This window comes from Talpa europaea, assembly GCF_964194135.1.
Source record: "Talpa europaea genome assembly, chromosome: 11".
NCBI lineage: Eukaryota > Metazoa > Chordata > Mammalia > Eulipotyphla > Talpidae > Talpa > Talpa europaea.
Genome location: NC_140078.1, coordinates 22,913,057 through 22,928,896, shown reverse-complemented (window position 1 = coordinate 22,928,896; position 15,840 = coordinate 22,913,057). Strand labels below are relative to the sequence as shown.

At 44.9% G+C, this 15,840-nt stretch overlaps 1 protein-coding gene across 1 annotated transcript in view; it reads right to left on the bottom strand.

Moving 5' to 3' along the window:
* Window positions 1-14,095: 14,095 nt before the first annotated feature.
* RPRD1B (regulation of nuclear pre-mRNA domain containing 1B) overlaps window positions 14,096-15,840 on the bottom strand; it is a gene marked incomplete at both ends in the record, with an annotated part of 51,940 nt that continues 50,195 nt past the window's right edge. The window contains one exon of the mRNA XM_084248061.1: window positions 14,096-14,245. Coding sequence (XP_084104187.1) covers window positions 14,096-14,245 — 150 coding nt within the window. The remainder of the gene's footprint in view (window positions 14,246-15,840) is intronic.

The following is a 15,840-nucleotide window of genomic DNA, read 5'->3' as shown; positions in this document are numbered from 1 at the left end:
AAAAAAAAAAAGTCATCTTTGAAAGGGACATGATTATGTATAGAGAGAGCCTCAAATAATCTATTAAATCTGTTAACTAAAATTACCAAGAAAATGTAGCATTTTTATTGGCTATAAACATATTAAAATAATATATTCATTCAATGATAAATATGAATATATTTAAAATGTTTCCATACAACAACCTACTGAATTTTTAAATAAAGCTGCAGGAGGGGAGACTTGCACGTGGCAGCCAAGAAGTCCTGAACATTCAGAGGTGGACTGTGGGAAGAGGTTTCTCCCTCGGTGCGTCAGCGCCCCCATTACTGGAAGGGTTCAAGCTGGGACAGGGGTGCTGAAGAAAGGACTTGACTCAGCGTAAGAGGCTGGCCTCTCTCCAGGCTGGACCTTAGCTCTGCTTACCGTCCGCCTTGGGACACGGCCTGTCTTTCCCCACCTCTTCTCTCCAAGCCAGCTTAATCCTCTGTGAAGGCTGAGGGCTGGTGAACTGACAGAGGATTTACAGCTCCGGGAAATGTTTGCAACAATCTCTAATCTTATCTTTGTCCACTCCCCTCTCCCAGCCCTGCATTCAGAGAAAACCACAACGTTTGTTTCTCTTTCCAAGCTCTCCCTCCCCTCAAACTATGCCACTCCCCCGCCCTGCCACCCCACCAGACTTACCTTCCCATATATAGTTCAAGTTTTCTGGCAGAGAGCACAGCCACGTCCCCCACACCCCAGGGTGGTGGTCTTGACTGGGGGCTTCTCCACGGGGGAGGTCACTGTTCAGTCTTCCAGGTCTGCCTATAACTCAGAGTCGAGGTTTTTTCAACATCACAAACCCCTTTTACAAAGGCAAATCCTTCTAAACACCAGCACGCTGGAAGGGTCCCGTGCCAGGACGATGCTGAGGCCTTTATGCACCTGACTTCTCCCCATTGCTTCCCACAGGTGGGGTCTATTATAAGCTCCTTGATCACACAATGCATGGGCACTTGGGGCCAGAACCACACTTTCCACACAGACCACACATCCTGAAACACGACGCTGCCTGGCTGCCTTTGGTTTTTGTGATTCTGTTTTTCAAACGAAACTTTATACAGTTCCTTAATAACCCAACACGGAACAGTAGAGCTGCTCTTTCCTGGAAGCCTGCCTCTCAACTGTCCCACCATGTCCCCCAAACAGCCCCCCTAAACCACCAAGGCACCACAGACATCTTCACCACAGAGAAGGCAGAGCAGACGTGAGTGCAAACTTTGGAGTCAGACGGTGCTTCCCAGCAACGTGCCCTGGGGCCTTGGTTTTCTAAAAGGCATTTACCTTCACAGGTGACTGTGAGGATTAGGGGTGCTGAGTGTAAGGGCTCATCACACAGGAGGTGCTCCCAACAAGCTGACTGTGGCTACTGGCAGTCTCTGGGGCTTGGGGTAACTAGCCCCTCAATACCACCTGCTGGACTCAACACAGAAGACCCCGAAGATGCTGCAACCCAGGAGCTGAAGCAGCCCTGACCCCCGTCGGGGACATGGCCGTAAAGCCTCTTCTTGCAGCTGGCACCTCATGGGCAGATGCAGGGAGGCGAGGCTGTTAATAAATAAATCTGTCAGTTTCCAGAATACCCTCTCTCCAGGGCTCCTGCTCTGACAGGCTCCACAGGAGGGCTGAGGCCCAGTTGGCAGCAGACCCAAATGTTGGCTGAGCCGCTAGATAACTCTGTAATGAACTGTCCCTCAAGCTGGAGGCATTAACCTTGCTGCCCGCCTGAAGGCCTGTAACCCTTCCCTTCCCAGCCCCAGGGAGGCTGAGTGCACGGCCTGTGTGAGCAGGGCTGTATTGATCATCGATTGCTAACTAACACATTATAGCTGGAAATAGCCAGCAACGAACTCAGGCATTCTCAGGAGTCTGAAAGGCACTTAAGTGGTTCTGAGTTGTTCTGACTCAAGGTTTTTCGCAAGACTGCAGTCAAGTTCCGAGGTTGGGCATCTCAAGGCTTGACTGGGAAGGCTCAGATTCCAAACTCAACTCAGTCCCAGTCCTCAAAAGAGGCATTTCCAAGCTCGTGCATTGGGACCCCTCCAAAAGCCCCCCTCACACCAAGGCAACTGGCTTCCCCCAGCGCTAGCAAGGGAGGGAGAGCAAGGGCAGTGAATCCAGTCCTTTCATAGCCACCCCTCACCCTTCACTTCTCGTTGTTAGCTGCAAATCACTCAGTCCAGCCCATACTGAGGGGGGAGTTACACAGGTTGTGGAAACAGGATGCAGGGCATCACAGGGGTGCTATCAGAGGCCACCTGCCGCAGGGGGGGCCGTGGCCGGGACACACATCTAGACAGCCCAGCTCACTTGAGGCGCATCTGCCTGGACAGCCAGGAGTTGGCCTCAAATCCTCATCCCACCTCTCCCCAAGGCTTGTTGGCTGATAACCCAAACTCACAAGTCTGATCACCACTCACTCTCTCTTGACTTCCAGGCCCCCTCCTGTCTCACCAGGCTGTAGCCCTTACTGGTCCCCCTGCACCCATTCTGGTCCTCCTTCCCCCATCACTTTCACCATCACTGTCTCTTCCCAACAGTATTTTGAAGAGTTTTTTCAAAAGGCAGATCTGATACTGTCTTCCCCTTGGTGAAGATCCTCTAGAGAATATGTGTGAACATTATTGGCACCTTTCAGTACCACAAGTTCGCCCTGTGCCCTCCTAGCACAGCTTTGCACATGCTGTTCCTCTTCTAGATATATTTTCTTGCCCTCTTCACTTCGTTAAACATTCATCACCTTTTATGTAAGCATGTGGCCAAGGGATATGCAGGGACCCCAAACCGTTAAGGGATGCCCACTGTAAAAGGCGTACGGCCATCTATCACACAAAGGTAAATGTAATCCCCCAAATTACACATCCCCTCATGGGCAGATGCCCAGCCAAACAGGCTTGGCCAGAAATGGGGCCACTGAGGCCTGAAAACTTGTTACAAGTCTAAGGAACCACAAGAAGGGTTAGGCAGGTTCCAGAGAGCTAGGACAGAAGAGAGGGAAAATACAAACACATAATCTACAAAGAGGTCAAGATAACGGCTGTCAATTGTCTTTGCCAAGGATCAAGAATAGCCTCTCCACGTGTCTCTCAGTCAAGTCTCTCCCAAGTATCACTACATGTCTCTCCTCCCTGTGTCCCCTTCAAGTTCCTCAGTGCAAGCTGGAGAAGCCAGAGAGCCAGGTCCACCTGCCTTCTGTGTTATATAGGTTCACCTGGCCGCTGAGCTCCACCCCTTGTTCCCAGTAGCTCCCCCATCAGGAAGTCTGGTTCATGTCATGCTGGGACCTGTAGTCCAAGGTGGTTGCCTGTAAGTGGGAGCCAGAAAAATGGCACCTTTCCTTCAAGAAGGTTAATCTGTAACATTTGGGTCTCATTCAAGAGTCCCTTCCTCAAAGAAGCTGTCCCTGTCCAGCTTGTACGAGGCTTACTTTGAAACCTGTTGAAACCGTGTCGTATTGCGGCACTTTGCTGGTACACTGGTCCTTTACCTGATTGGTCACTGTTATCTCCCCCAAGACCGTAAAAGCCCCAAGGGCAAGGGCTGTATCTGCTTTTGTTGGTGGCATCCGTGCTGCCTGTCCACAGTGGATGTTTAAGAAACATCTGTTGAATCAAAAAAAAAAAAAAATTAAGGTCCTCGTGCAGATGAAAAACTACAACCTGGAAAACAATTATTCGTAGGAATTGCAGAACTCCATGGCTCAAAGGGGATTCAGGAACCAGTCAGCCAACCTCATTTTCAGAAGAGGAAAATGAGGTCCAGGGAAGGACTTCCCAGGAGTGACTGAGAACAGAGAATCAACCCAGTCTCTGGTGTGACCCTTCCCCTGACTGTTTCCACTTGTCACCAGCCCCATCTGCCTTCTATCACCACCCAGACTTTTCCACTGGCATTTGACAAATGCTGACAGATCACCTCCATCAGCCCTAAGACCTTGGCACAAAGACTCTGGAAGCCTTGGACAATGTCTCCCTTCTGGTAAATTCTTTTCTGTTTTGGAACTATCTGAAGATGTACAACTGTCCCCCGAAAACAACCATTTCACCCCAAATCAAAAACCAGCCTTTCTTTTGGAAACCCTCCTCTTGGGTTTCTCCCAGGAGCTTTAGGCCATTTGAGCTAGGAGGAACCTGAGAGGTAATGAGTCAATCCCAGTGAGGAAACTGAGGCCAGAGAAGGACAGAGACTCCCAAGGTCACAAAGAATTAGTGAAGGACCTGGGAGCAGAATCCAGGCCTCCCCACTCTCAGGCCAGTGCTTCTGTCTCTAGAGCAGGCTGCAAAGAGCTGATCTGAATTACCTGGAAGGCACCTGTAGGCTCTGCCCTAAGACTAACAGAGTCTTCTAGAGCAGAGATTCTCCCTCGGATTATGGTCAACTATGCAGACTCCTATCACAGGTCCTCAGCGCAAAGTCACCCTGTTCTTGCATAGGTGGCAAATAAACTGGCATTCCAAAGCCAACCAACTAACTAACTAGCTAACTAACTAGTATTCCAAAACAGATAAACGATACTGCCAACAAACTGGTATTGCAAAAACAAACTGATATTTCAAGAAAAATTTAAAAAACTTCCCAACCGGTATTTAAATTAGTTGCTAACATTTAAAAATGGAGAGAATTTTACACACAAATCTAGGTCTCCACCTTCTCTTAGATAAATTGAACAATCTGGCAATACGGGCTCTGCCTCCCAGCATGCCGACACTTGGCTGAACTGTATAGCAGTTGTCACGCTCCTCTGTCCACAGTTGGCCAAATTTTCTCCTTCCCTGGCCTGCCCAGGCCTTAAAGGCTTTTGAGCTTGCCGCCCGTGTTCTACTGGATTTGAGATTCCCTCTGCAATGTGTTCCCCAGGTAAGAGGTCACGTATGTTCTGTTGGATGCCTCCAGGGATGGGGATTCACTATCAGTCTTGTTCCAAAGCTGGTCAAGTAAATGGTGGTGGGTGGAGGAAGGGTTTGACTCAAATCACAGCTTATCTGAGCCCATGTATAACACGCAGTCTAATAAACTTCAATTGCCTCGTAATCACGACTCTCCGTGCTTGTTTTGGCTGAGGGAGATAAGTCACTCTTGGGAATCACTTCACAGACTTCCAGGCCATAGAAATGAAGAACAGATGCCACTGCATTCCAGTCAAACTAGGAGCCAGGTCTGGAAGGTCCTTTTCAAGTTTCAAAGGCAGCCACCGCCCCTATCAAGAGAGGGCTGGGCAATTGTGTCTTGGATTCTTGAATAATGACAGCTCTCAGATAAATTGTTTTTCTATGACCTTGCCAGAAGCTGTCACCACCACCGAAGTTTCATAACCCATGGGGACTGGTAGAGGAGGTTCTTACAGCAATGCCAGGCTGCTAAGAACTTCATTAGGAGGTGCTCAGGGAAGCTGGGCAGACACGCTGTAGAGGCCTTGCTTGGCAAGGGTCAAATTTGGGAACTTTTAAATAGCTATGGCTTTCTTCCTACCACTCTTGTCAACAGTCAAATCTCCAAGTCAACAGAAATATTAGATTCCAGGACTATTAGATCTGGAAGGGCCTTGTCTCTTTCATCTTGCACAATAATCTACCTTAATCAAGAAGCTCCCCATAAACACCCCAGGCAGGAAGTGTGTCAGCCTTGGTGGGGGCAAGAAATCTTCCTGATATGGTTCTGAAGCTCTCCCCAATGAAACATCCATCTCCTACTCCCTCCTCATTTTATCCTCAAAGTGAGGACCGTTTCTATGCCCTCCTTCACCTACAGCCATTGGGCATCACCACAAATTCCCTCCTTGGTCTACAGACTAAACCATCCTTCCTCGGAGGCCTGGGTTGGAGCCCTCTGTATTATCCTCTTGCTATTGGCCAGTGTCCCTTCTCAGCATCTTTTCAAAATAGCTGTGACTTTAAGAGGACACAGTTCTTGCTCTGGGACATGCAGAGAAGAAAGGCTGAGTCCAGCTGTGCTGCATCCAGGCTCGCACGCCTAGTATTTGCACAGATTGTTTCTTATCAGCAAACAGCTTTTATTTTAAAAACATGTAACTCAGTTTACTTTAGCAACATTGATTCATGAAATCCCTATAACTCTCTGGGTCTATTATTATCATTACTATCATCTATTATTATCATCAGTCTGTGCAGATGATGAAATCAAAACACAGACAAAGGAAGTTTCTTGGCCAAAGTGTCAGTCAGGAGATGAGATTGGGACTCAGACCATTGGCATCAGAGTGGAGCTTGTGACCATCCCTGTGTGCCTCTCCATGCCCTTGTTAATGTTAAACATGGACTGAAAGCCTCCAGGGAGATCTGGAAGTAATTGAGTCTTCCCGATAAATTGACACTATGCCCAGATGTGAAATGACTCATATAAAGTCACTCCATTCTACAACAATGGAGTTGGGACTTCACCTGGGTTCCAAATTCAGGGCTCTGTGCTCTAGCCTAGGGCATCCTAAGTGGAGGAACCATATCTGATTTAATAGAAGTAGAAGAAACACACCCTCCAGGGTAGTAGTATCACAAAGACCCTCTCCAGGGAAGTGAAATGCTTTCTAACCTGGCCTTGAGCCCATGTGGGTATCTGATAGGACAGTTATCCAAAGAGTCCCTGGGCCAGGGAGAGCACAACTTCCCAATCTCAGCATCTGATAATTTGAAAGTGTTCATGTTAGGAAATACATGGAGACCTCATTAATTCATAGCCCTCATTAATTCATAGACCTCATTAATCCAGACATGGGCAAATTCTTGTAAAGGACCGGTTAGCAAATGAAACATATTTATGTGAGAGTGTACCTGGGACCTGAACCATTTTCTTGCAGGAAGGGAAGGAGACTCGCAGCCAGTGCTGAACATATCGCCTTATTTAGAAATCTCTCTCCTTCTTCCAGCTTAATGTATACTTCTTTGTTCTGAGTGTGTATCATTTGGCACCTGGCCCAACCCTACTACACTAAGTATTCCCAGAGGCAAAAAACAGGGTTCTCTGCCTGCAGCACAGGAAGGCAGTGTGCAGACTATCTCCCTGTGCCTGCTGCATACATTAAAGGACATAACAAGAGAGTGAAAAGACATCCATAGGATGGGTGAACACATTTGAAAATTACATCACTGATAAGGATAGTCTAGCATCCTGAATATATAAAGAACTCTTACAATTCAATAACAAGAGATAACCCAATTCAAAAATGAATAAAAGGACTTGAGCAGACATCTCTTTTAAAAAGACATGCAAGTGGACAAGAAGCACATGAAAAGATGCTCAATGTCCTTGTCAGTAGGGAAATGTAAATCAATACCACAGTGAGATGTCACTTTCTAGCCACTAGGATAGCTCTTATTATGGATTGAAACGTGTCCCTCCCTACCCCCAAAGTCCCAGAATTTGTGAATGTGACTCTACTTGGAAATAGGGTCCTTGCAGATTTAATCAAATTAGGATGAGCTTATTTAGTTGGGCTTAACCCAATATGACTGGTATACTTACAAAAAGAGGGACAAAGACAGAGGGAAAATGGCCATGTGAAGATGGAGATAAAGATTAGAGTTTCGTTGGCACAGCCAAGGAACCCTTGGAATTACCAGAACTAGAAGAAACAAGGGAGGACCCGCCTCTAGAGGCTCTGGTGGCAGCAAATTTCCACAAACACCTTGACTTCAGAGTTCTAGCTTGCAAGACTCTGACACAAGAAATTTGTTATAAGCCACTCAGCAAGTGGTACTTTCTTATCAAGCCCTAGATCACTAACATAACTTTAAAAATGGAAAACAGCAAGTGTTGGCTAGTGTGATGTTTGGTTTTATGTGTCAACTTGGCTGGGTCACAGTGCCCAGATACTTGGTCAGACATTCTGGATGTTTCTGTAAAGGTATTTTTTGGATGAGATTAACATTTAAATCCATCTACTTTTAAGAAAATCAGGATAACCCTCCATAATGAGGGTGGGCCCTATCCAATCAGTTGAAGGCCTTAACAAAGACTGACATCCTCCGTGAGCAAGGAATTCTGTCAGCCAACTGCCTTGGGACTTGAACTGAAACTCATCCCTAGGTCTCCAGCTGCTGGTCTCCCATTGCTGGTCTCCCCTATGGATTTTGAAACTACCAAATCTCCATAATTGTGGGTCCATTCCTTAAAATATCTCTCACCTATTTCTTATTTATCTACCTATCTATCTAGTCAGCTAGATACCTAGCCACCTACCTACCTATCATCTATCTATATATCTACATAGAACTATTTAGAGATGTGAAGTTCTCTTGTGTGTAGAAATACAGCTCTCTCTCCATTTATCTATTGATATGTATCTATTACCTAATATATATGTTTAAACACCCTTTTGTTTCTCTTTCTCTAAAGAACCTAGAACTGTGAGAATGTGCAAAAATCGGAACCCTTATACACTGCTGGTGGAAATGTAAAATGGTGTAGCCATTGTGGACTATTGCTTGGTTGTTTCTCAACTAAACAGAATTAATATGACTCAGCAATCCACTCCTAAGCATAAACCTGAAAGAACTAAGTGCAGGTACTCAAACAAAAATTTGTACAAGAATGTTGACAGCCACATTATTGACAAGAGCCAAAAGCAGAAACAACTCGAATGTCCAACTGATGGATAAACAAAGGTGGGGGTGGTTATACAACATTGTACACACTGTGAATGTACCAAGTGCCAATGAGTTGTAACCATTTCAAGTGGCCAAAATGGTACATTTATGCCATATGTATTTTGCCACAATAAAAAAACTTGCATTCAAGTACACACAGAATTCATGAATTCACTAACAGGGCGGTGGGGTGATGAAGAGGGCAAAGAGCCTTACTGAAGGCATTGTGGTGATGGGGCACTAGCTTGGCAAGAGTTTACTTCTTTCTCACGCAGGTTCTTTCAACACTCCTCAGAGTGGCTCAACCGCTCCTTCTCCCAGACATTCCATCGTCGTCCCCCATCACCAGACATCTCTCAGGGGTGATGCCATTCCCTGGCTCTTTGCTCTCAGCTCCTTCCTCAGTCCTGAGTAGCAAGTTCAGCACCTTGAGCCTCACCTTTTGGCCAGACTCTGAGATGACCCCTTACCAGTCTCTTGCATGAAGCCCACATCTGGCCCCCAGGAGCAGGCATGCATCCTGTCCCTCTGAAAAATGCTACAGGAGGTTGCACTCAACTCAACCTCCTCCCCATGCTCTGTCATCAAAGCACCTTCAGATATTTCCGGGCAGGGGTCTGTGGAATTGCCATCCAGAGGACACATACTGAACTCGAGTCTCTTTCCCCAGCCTTGAGACAAAGGGCAGGGGGCATCCACTGTTCACCATTGGGAGCCGTTAAAACAGAGCAATGCTCTCTTCAAGGACATCCCCACCCAAATTCCCCTTCCTTCAACTCTCACTCCTGATTCATGTGTACCCCTCTACGTGGGTGAGAGGGTTTCAAGGGCTGCAGGTTTCTGTCTCCATTGTCAATACAGCCTCTGGTGCAGATGTAGTAGCTAACAGTGCCTTCCAAACACTACCTACTGAACATTAACACATGCATTTAAGAACCTACATTCAACTGCCATGGAACCTGAGCTTGTCACAAACATGGCACGCGGCCCTTTTAACATCTATTTATTTATAACTACTTTGATTTATTGATTTCCTAAGAATTCATAGAGAGCTGGCATTTAGAAATCTATAGAATGCATTATGTAGGTACTAAGTTTACAAAGAAATATTCTGAAAGCCTAGTTACACAGCGTTAGATCTGGGAAGGACTTCTGAAGCTTCTTAGTCAGCCTCCTTCATTTTCGTTAAGCAGCAGCAGAGGTCTCGAAAGGCTGAGGGACCTGCCCAAGGTCATCATAGCAAGAGACCAGAAGATGTCGTTATCACTTGCCACAACTACCTTCTATTTGTTTAAAAAAAAGACCCATAAATCCTGATTCATATTGCTAATTTTAATTATCAAACCAGTGATAAAAATGATTTTTAATGCAAAGTAACAGTCAGAGTCTGAAAATTGAATGAACTGGGCTTTCAACACTACATAAAGCTGTTTGAATCCCAATCTCCTGTACAGGAAAATAATGGATTCTTAATTGAATCTGTGCCTCAGACTGGAAGAATGATTTTTAAATGGAAAATCCCAGGGAGGTGGTGATGAGAAATGAGTTTAGCCACATGATCCTAGGTGAAAGTAAGATAACAGCAAATCAGGCAGGAAAAGAGCTTTTTTCTAAAGATCGCAAATAAATCAGGTTTACCCCATCTTTCTAGCCTTGGGACTGTCTCTTGTGTTCTGATGCTTATAGACAAGCACCTCCAGGGTTTCATATAGGATCTTTAAAAAAAAAAAAAGCTGTGTGAAGCACAATGGTGATATCATTACTCTAGCAAATATTGACATGCTGTCCAGCATCCTCAGAACTCAGTCCTGCATTCTTCTCAAACAACATAACAATCATAAGCTTTTAGAGTTGGCAGAGATGCTAGAAATAATTTAGTGCAATACCATGCAATTCAAAGATAAGAAAACCAAGGCCCAGAGAGGGAAGTACCTTGCCCAGGAAGGTCACACAGAGAGTTCATGGCTCTCATCACAAAACTTAAGTCTTTTGACAGATTCATGAACTCTGTAGTAGTTCCACCTTCCATTGAAGACCACAGAGTCACATTTTGTAGCCTGAAGTGCTAATTAAACCAGAGGAATTATGGACTATTTATAGGTAGGAGGAAAGACATTAACTAGGCCATGAAACCTGGGGACACAGAAGGGGAGCTTGTCTCTTGAGATTCACGTTAGACTCAACCTTTACAGTTTAAGAGAGGCCGAAGGCAATGCACAGTCTCCACTTTCCTAATACTGGATTTCATTCAACCTGAGCTACAGTTAGTCTTAAAAGGGACCACAGTTACTGTAGTTTTTTGCAACATGAGTAGACTGGTGACGACTTCTCTGGGCAAGCGCTGCTCTTACCCAGAGGACAGGTTAGAATCATCCTTCCAAACTTACCGATTGCTTCAAAAGGCCTCTTTCCAGCTGTTTTTCTATTAATTTGAGTTTCAACCTGTAATAGTCAATATGCTTTCATTGCATTTAGAAGTGAAAAATAAAGGATAAAGGAAATCCACAAAAATGTTTTCAAAAGACATACCACTTGGGTTTGCAATTATCTCGCATTTTTCTTTTTACTGTGCAGCATGGCCTGCACCATCTTGACAAAATCAAGTATTCCTCAGGAGACTCGTGGTGTGAACAAAAGCGCTGAACTCAAAGAATTTCCAAGTTTTAATCTGTCAGAGACTGTGTGGTACCAGGGAAAGAGTCATTTAACCTTTCTCCGTTCGGTTCCCTCCTCTACACAATGAGGCTAAAACTGTGGCGGTACCTCTCCTGAGTACTGCGGGAACTGGCTAATTAAAGCTAATTAAGGCCCTGGAAAGCAGCAGAAAATACTATGTAAGTGTTGAGTATTTATGGACCACTAAGAGTCACAAAAACTCCCAAGGGACATGATTCTGTGCAGACAGCACAATCTCTTTTGTCGATTACTAATTACCCACCGCTTACAAAGGAAGCACTGGGTGTTCAGTAACAGCACAGGAAGAAGGAACATCGCACGATGTCGTTCAACAACACCATCTTTATTCAAAAATATATATCTATGAGACATTTCAGAATATACTGCTGCCGCCAACGACAGCCTATACTTCTAAATAAAGTCCTAAATTAATATACAAATTTAAGCTTTAAAAATATTCTTTAAGAAAAAAAACAAAAACAAGAACAAAATTAGGTTGAAGACTTTGAGGAATACGACCTAAAGGAAAGGTCCTTTGAGGCCCACAGATGCCCTAAGAAGAAAAACACAAAACAAAAACCACCCACCGCCCCCACCCCCAGATCACCTCATACATCCAAGGAGAAAGGTTCATTTAAATTAAACAAATGAAGTAAGCACATGTGGGGAGGATATGGGAAGAATTAAGATTTTAAAAAACAAAAGCATTTCATTAAAAAACTATAAAACAAAACTAACTTCCTCACAGGAAGTCCACTAGTAACAGGTGTTAAGAGGCCAACACATTCATTTACATAATTGCCGTAGATTCATCTCCTGTTCTTGTTGTAGTAATTATGCACCAATTGCTCGTCAGACTCAATCAGATAGAACAAAGCAGCGGGCAAAATCCATTATGTCGTAACATTTTCATCTAGTTTATCAAATATCTACTGTACCCTTCCGGCTGGTTTGTGGCTAGTAGAATGTTGCTTCCTGGGTGAAAGCACAGTGAAGTCCAAGACGGGACTGTTCAGAAACAAGCTCCTGTTAGGACTAAAGCAGCACGCCACATGGGGAGGGGCCTATGTGCTGAGACAGCAAAATTGGAATTAATCTCGCAATTTTAGTAAAGTTACCTACTGCCCTCTGGCCTCTGAAGAAAAACTGTATATACGCATTAATTTAATAATGACAGGACAACAGGCAGTGTCAATAAGCAAACAACACAGTCTGAATTCAAATCTGAAAAATAGCTTAAATGCTACTAGGTTCTACAAAGAGTTAAACTGAACACCTGCTCTGACTTTTCATTGTTCTCACTTTATGGCAGGCAGCAGAACTTCTTAAAGGGAAGCCTGTTATACTTTTAAAAACATAGGTTAAGTTTTAACATGTTTAACATGTAAAATTACATGTAATTGGCTTTTTGGTAATCCTGAAAATAAGTACTCAAAATAATGGAGTTTCTGAAGCCCCCATCACTGAATTCCCTTTTTACAGCTTTTGGATTTCAGCCTCTGGGCTATAATTCCTATTCTACTATTGGGGCAAATTGTTTTCTGCCCTTTCCAATGTCAAAAATAAGCCTGCGAAATTAGAATGATTTACAGTTAACAGGCCTAACCTTTACTAAAAGCAAGGTAAAAATCCTAACTACATTATATAGTCATGATGTCAGCTGGCATGATAGTGAAATTTAAAAACCCCACGTTAATATTCCCGACTTTCCCCTTCCCCTGCCCAAGATGAGCCATTCAGTAACATCTGATGCAAAGCACTCCTCTTCCTATGGGCACAAGGACATGTGCAGTGGCGTGAACTGACGGACAGACAAACATGCACAAAGTGTCATTTGCAAAGGAGATATTCAAGTTTAGTCACCATACTGTGGACATGCTCCACAGAGTGAATTAAATGTTAGTGCGCCCTACTCCCCAAAAGAAAGGGTCAAAGCAACACCCATGTGAAGTCGAGTCTCAACATGCCTTCAGCTTTCGGGGCCCACCAGCACCATTTCCAATAACTGCCTTCACAACCAAGTGGGGTCAGAAGATCGTGTTTTTAGGAACACCCTCTATGACAGTGGGTGGGACCCATGATAAATGCATCTTGGAAAGGTTGTCTGTAGGAACCTGAAACAAATAATTTATTTTTAACTTATGTTGTGATCCCTGTTACTCTGTCTCTGAACAGTGACTTTCTGTCCCAGATCATCTTTGAATCTTATTTGCCAGATTCTTCTTGTCTGCTTACCAACGCACCTAGGCTTTGACTATAAATAGCTAGAAGTAAGGGTAAGGAAGGATCCTCGATTTGGCAAACTCTTTATGGCAAAGCTGCTTCACAGTTGTGCCTCCAACCTTTTGGGTGGATGGAATCTGGGAAAGCCGATGACTCCAGAGTAAGTCCCTCAGTGGAAGCCTGTACTGAACATGAACAAGCTCAGCTCAGAAAGGAGAAGTCACTTTCATGACAAAATGCTGTCACACAGGACAAGATTTTTCTGAAAGGTTCCAGAAGCACACATGATTTTCAGAACTTCTTGGGTGTAAAGAGAGTTAAAATGGAAAACCGACAGGGGCATGAAAACATGAAATGGGAGAAATTCATATTATTTCCAAATATGAATCTAAACTGGATTCTACTCGCCACTGATCTGAATTGTGCTCAGCAGGAGAGGCTGGAGAGGAGAATCAGAGTCTGTAGTTCTTTCTTGAGGCCGGGGACTGGGGCTACAAGGTTATTTCCAACCATGACCTGCCCTCTTCTTTCTGCTGGTACAGATGGGAATCTGAGGCACGATTTCAACTGCCCTAGTCAGTTGAAAACAGGTCACCAGCAGAGGGCAGGGGGGCCAAGCCCCCTGTGACGTTGGGCAGCAATGAGAGGTCTGGCAAGCTCTGAATATGCGACTTCAGTTCCTTGCGTACCTGGGTTACACGCGCGAGCTTCTGTTTATATTCCTAAGGAGACAAAGAGAGGACAGTGCAGTTAAATCTACACATGCTGATGGTCAGGCTTAACTAATTGATACAGACAAGCTCTACTTGTTCTCACCAGATCGCATTCTTTCAGCCAGCTGAACTACTGATACAATGCTGGGGCTTTCGAACTCTCAAAAGGTGAAACTTTATTTATTTTTTAAGAAGATTTATTTATTTATTTATACAAGCACTGGGTATAGTCAGAGGCGCGGGAGGTTGAGAGAATTCACCAGAGCCAGAGCGGGGAGCAGAACAGGCAGACAGACAAAGTACACTGCTCAGGGGAGCAGCGGGCGGCAGGAGAGGTCTGCGCGCCATGTGGGACCCTCATGTCGCCCGGGGATGGAGCCAGTGCTGCCCGAGGATGGAGCCAGTGCTGCAGAGGCTGCGGGCAGCTTCAAAGCCCAGCACTCGACCACTGCGCCACCAGGGAGGCCCTCAAAAGGTGAAACTTTAAATCAAAAAGGAAATTTGAGTTCATACTGACAAAGGTCAATTAAGTGGTATTTAACTTAGTGATTGGGACTTGGAAGTAAAAAGAAGTGACATTTGTACTTGCACTCTCTTTTAATGAGCTCTTATCTGTTTCAAAATGCATTATAAAATATAGATGCTCAGGTTTTACAATTATTTTGAGACTCCACCTAGATATGGCTAGAAAAATCACTATAAAGCTAGACCCTGTGTTAAACTTAAGAGATGAATCCAGATTTATCAATTCCAAAGAAAAGCAGTAGAAGTTCAAACTATCCCCCTGCCACTACCTGTGTCCAGGACTTCCTCATTCCATACCTCAGTAACTGCAGCAAATCCCTAAGGAGGCCTTCTAGATGTCTCTCCTAAACAGGCAAGACTTATCTGCCAAAAGCCCGGCTTTCATCAAGACACTCCCTGTGAGAAAGTGAAGCACAGTAACACCCTATCTCTATGACTGCTCAGAGCTCAAGGTCTTCTGCCCAGCTGTATTTCTCCAACTTCCCAAGCCCCTCTGCACAGTCACTCCCTGCATGGGCCATTTGTTCATCATTCCTCTCAAGCCTGGAGAGACCTCTTCTCTTGTCCCAGCAAAGTCCTGCCCCCTGTCCTCTCCCTGCCCTCTGAATCCCATCTCCCTAGCAAAATCATCTGGGAGACTAGTCTGGAGCTCACTTCCACTGGCTTCCCAGAGTCCTCCTGTACACTGAGTGTCACTGGAGCCCTAACAGGCTTTTTGCTCTTAAAGCTATTTCCACACACGTAGTACCTTCTATGTTCCTCTAAAATATGACTCTCCTGACAGCAGGAACTGGGCCTACTTTTTCCTTCCTCAGTTCTCAGTGAAAGGTACTCTTGGTAAGTCTCTATGAAATAACAATCCCGAGCAATGTGAGGCCTGTGTTTTATGGCCCCCTGAGGACTTGTATTTTTGCCACTGTGTTATCCCTTCTCAGAGCTTCTGCAAAGATAAGAGGCTGGGCCACCAATGACTAACGCCTCTTCTGTTGGCATGTAACAGAAAGCACTGGCTGAACTCAAAAGATTGAGGTCTGGTTCTGGCTCTAACTTCCCATGTGATTGTGGATGTATTCCCTCTC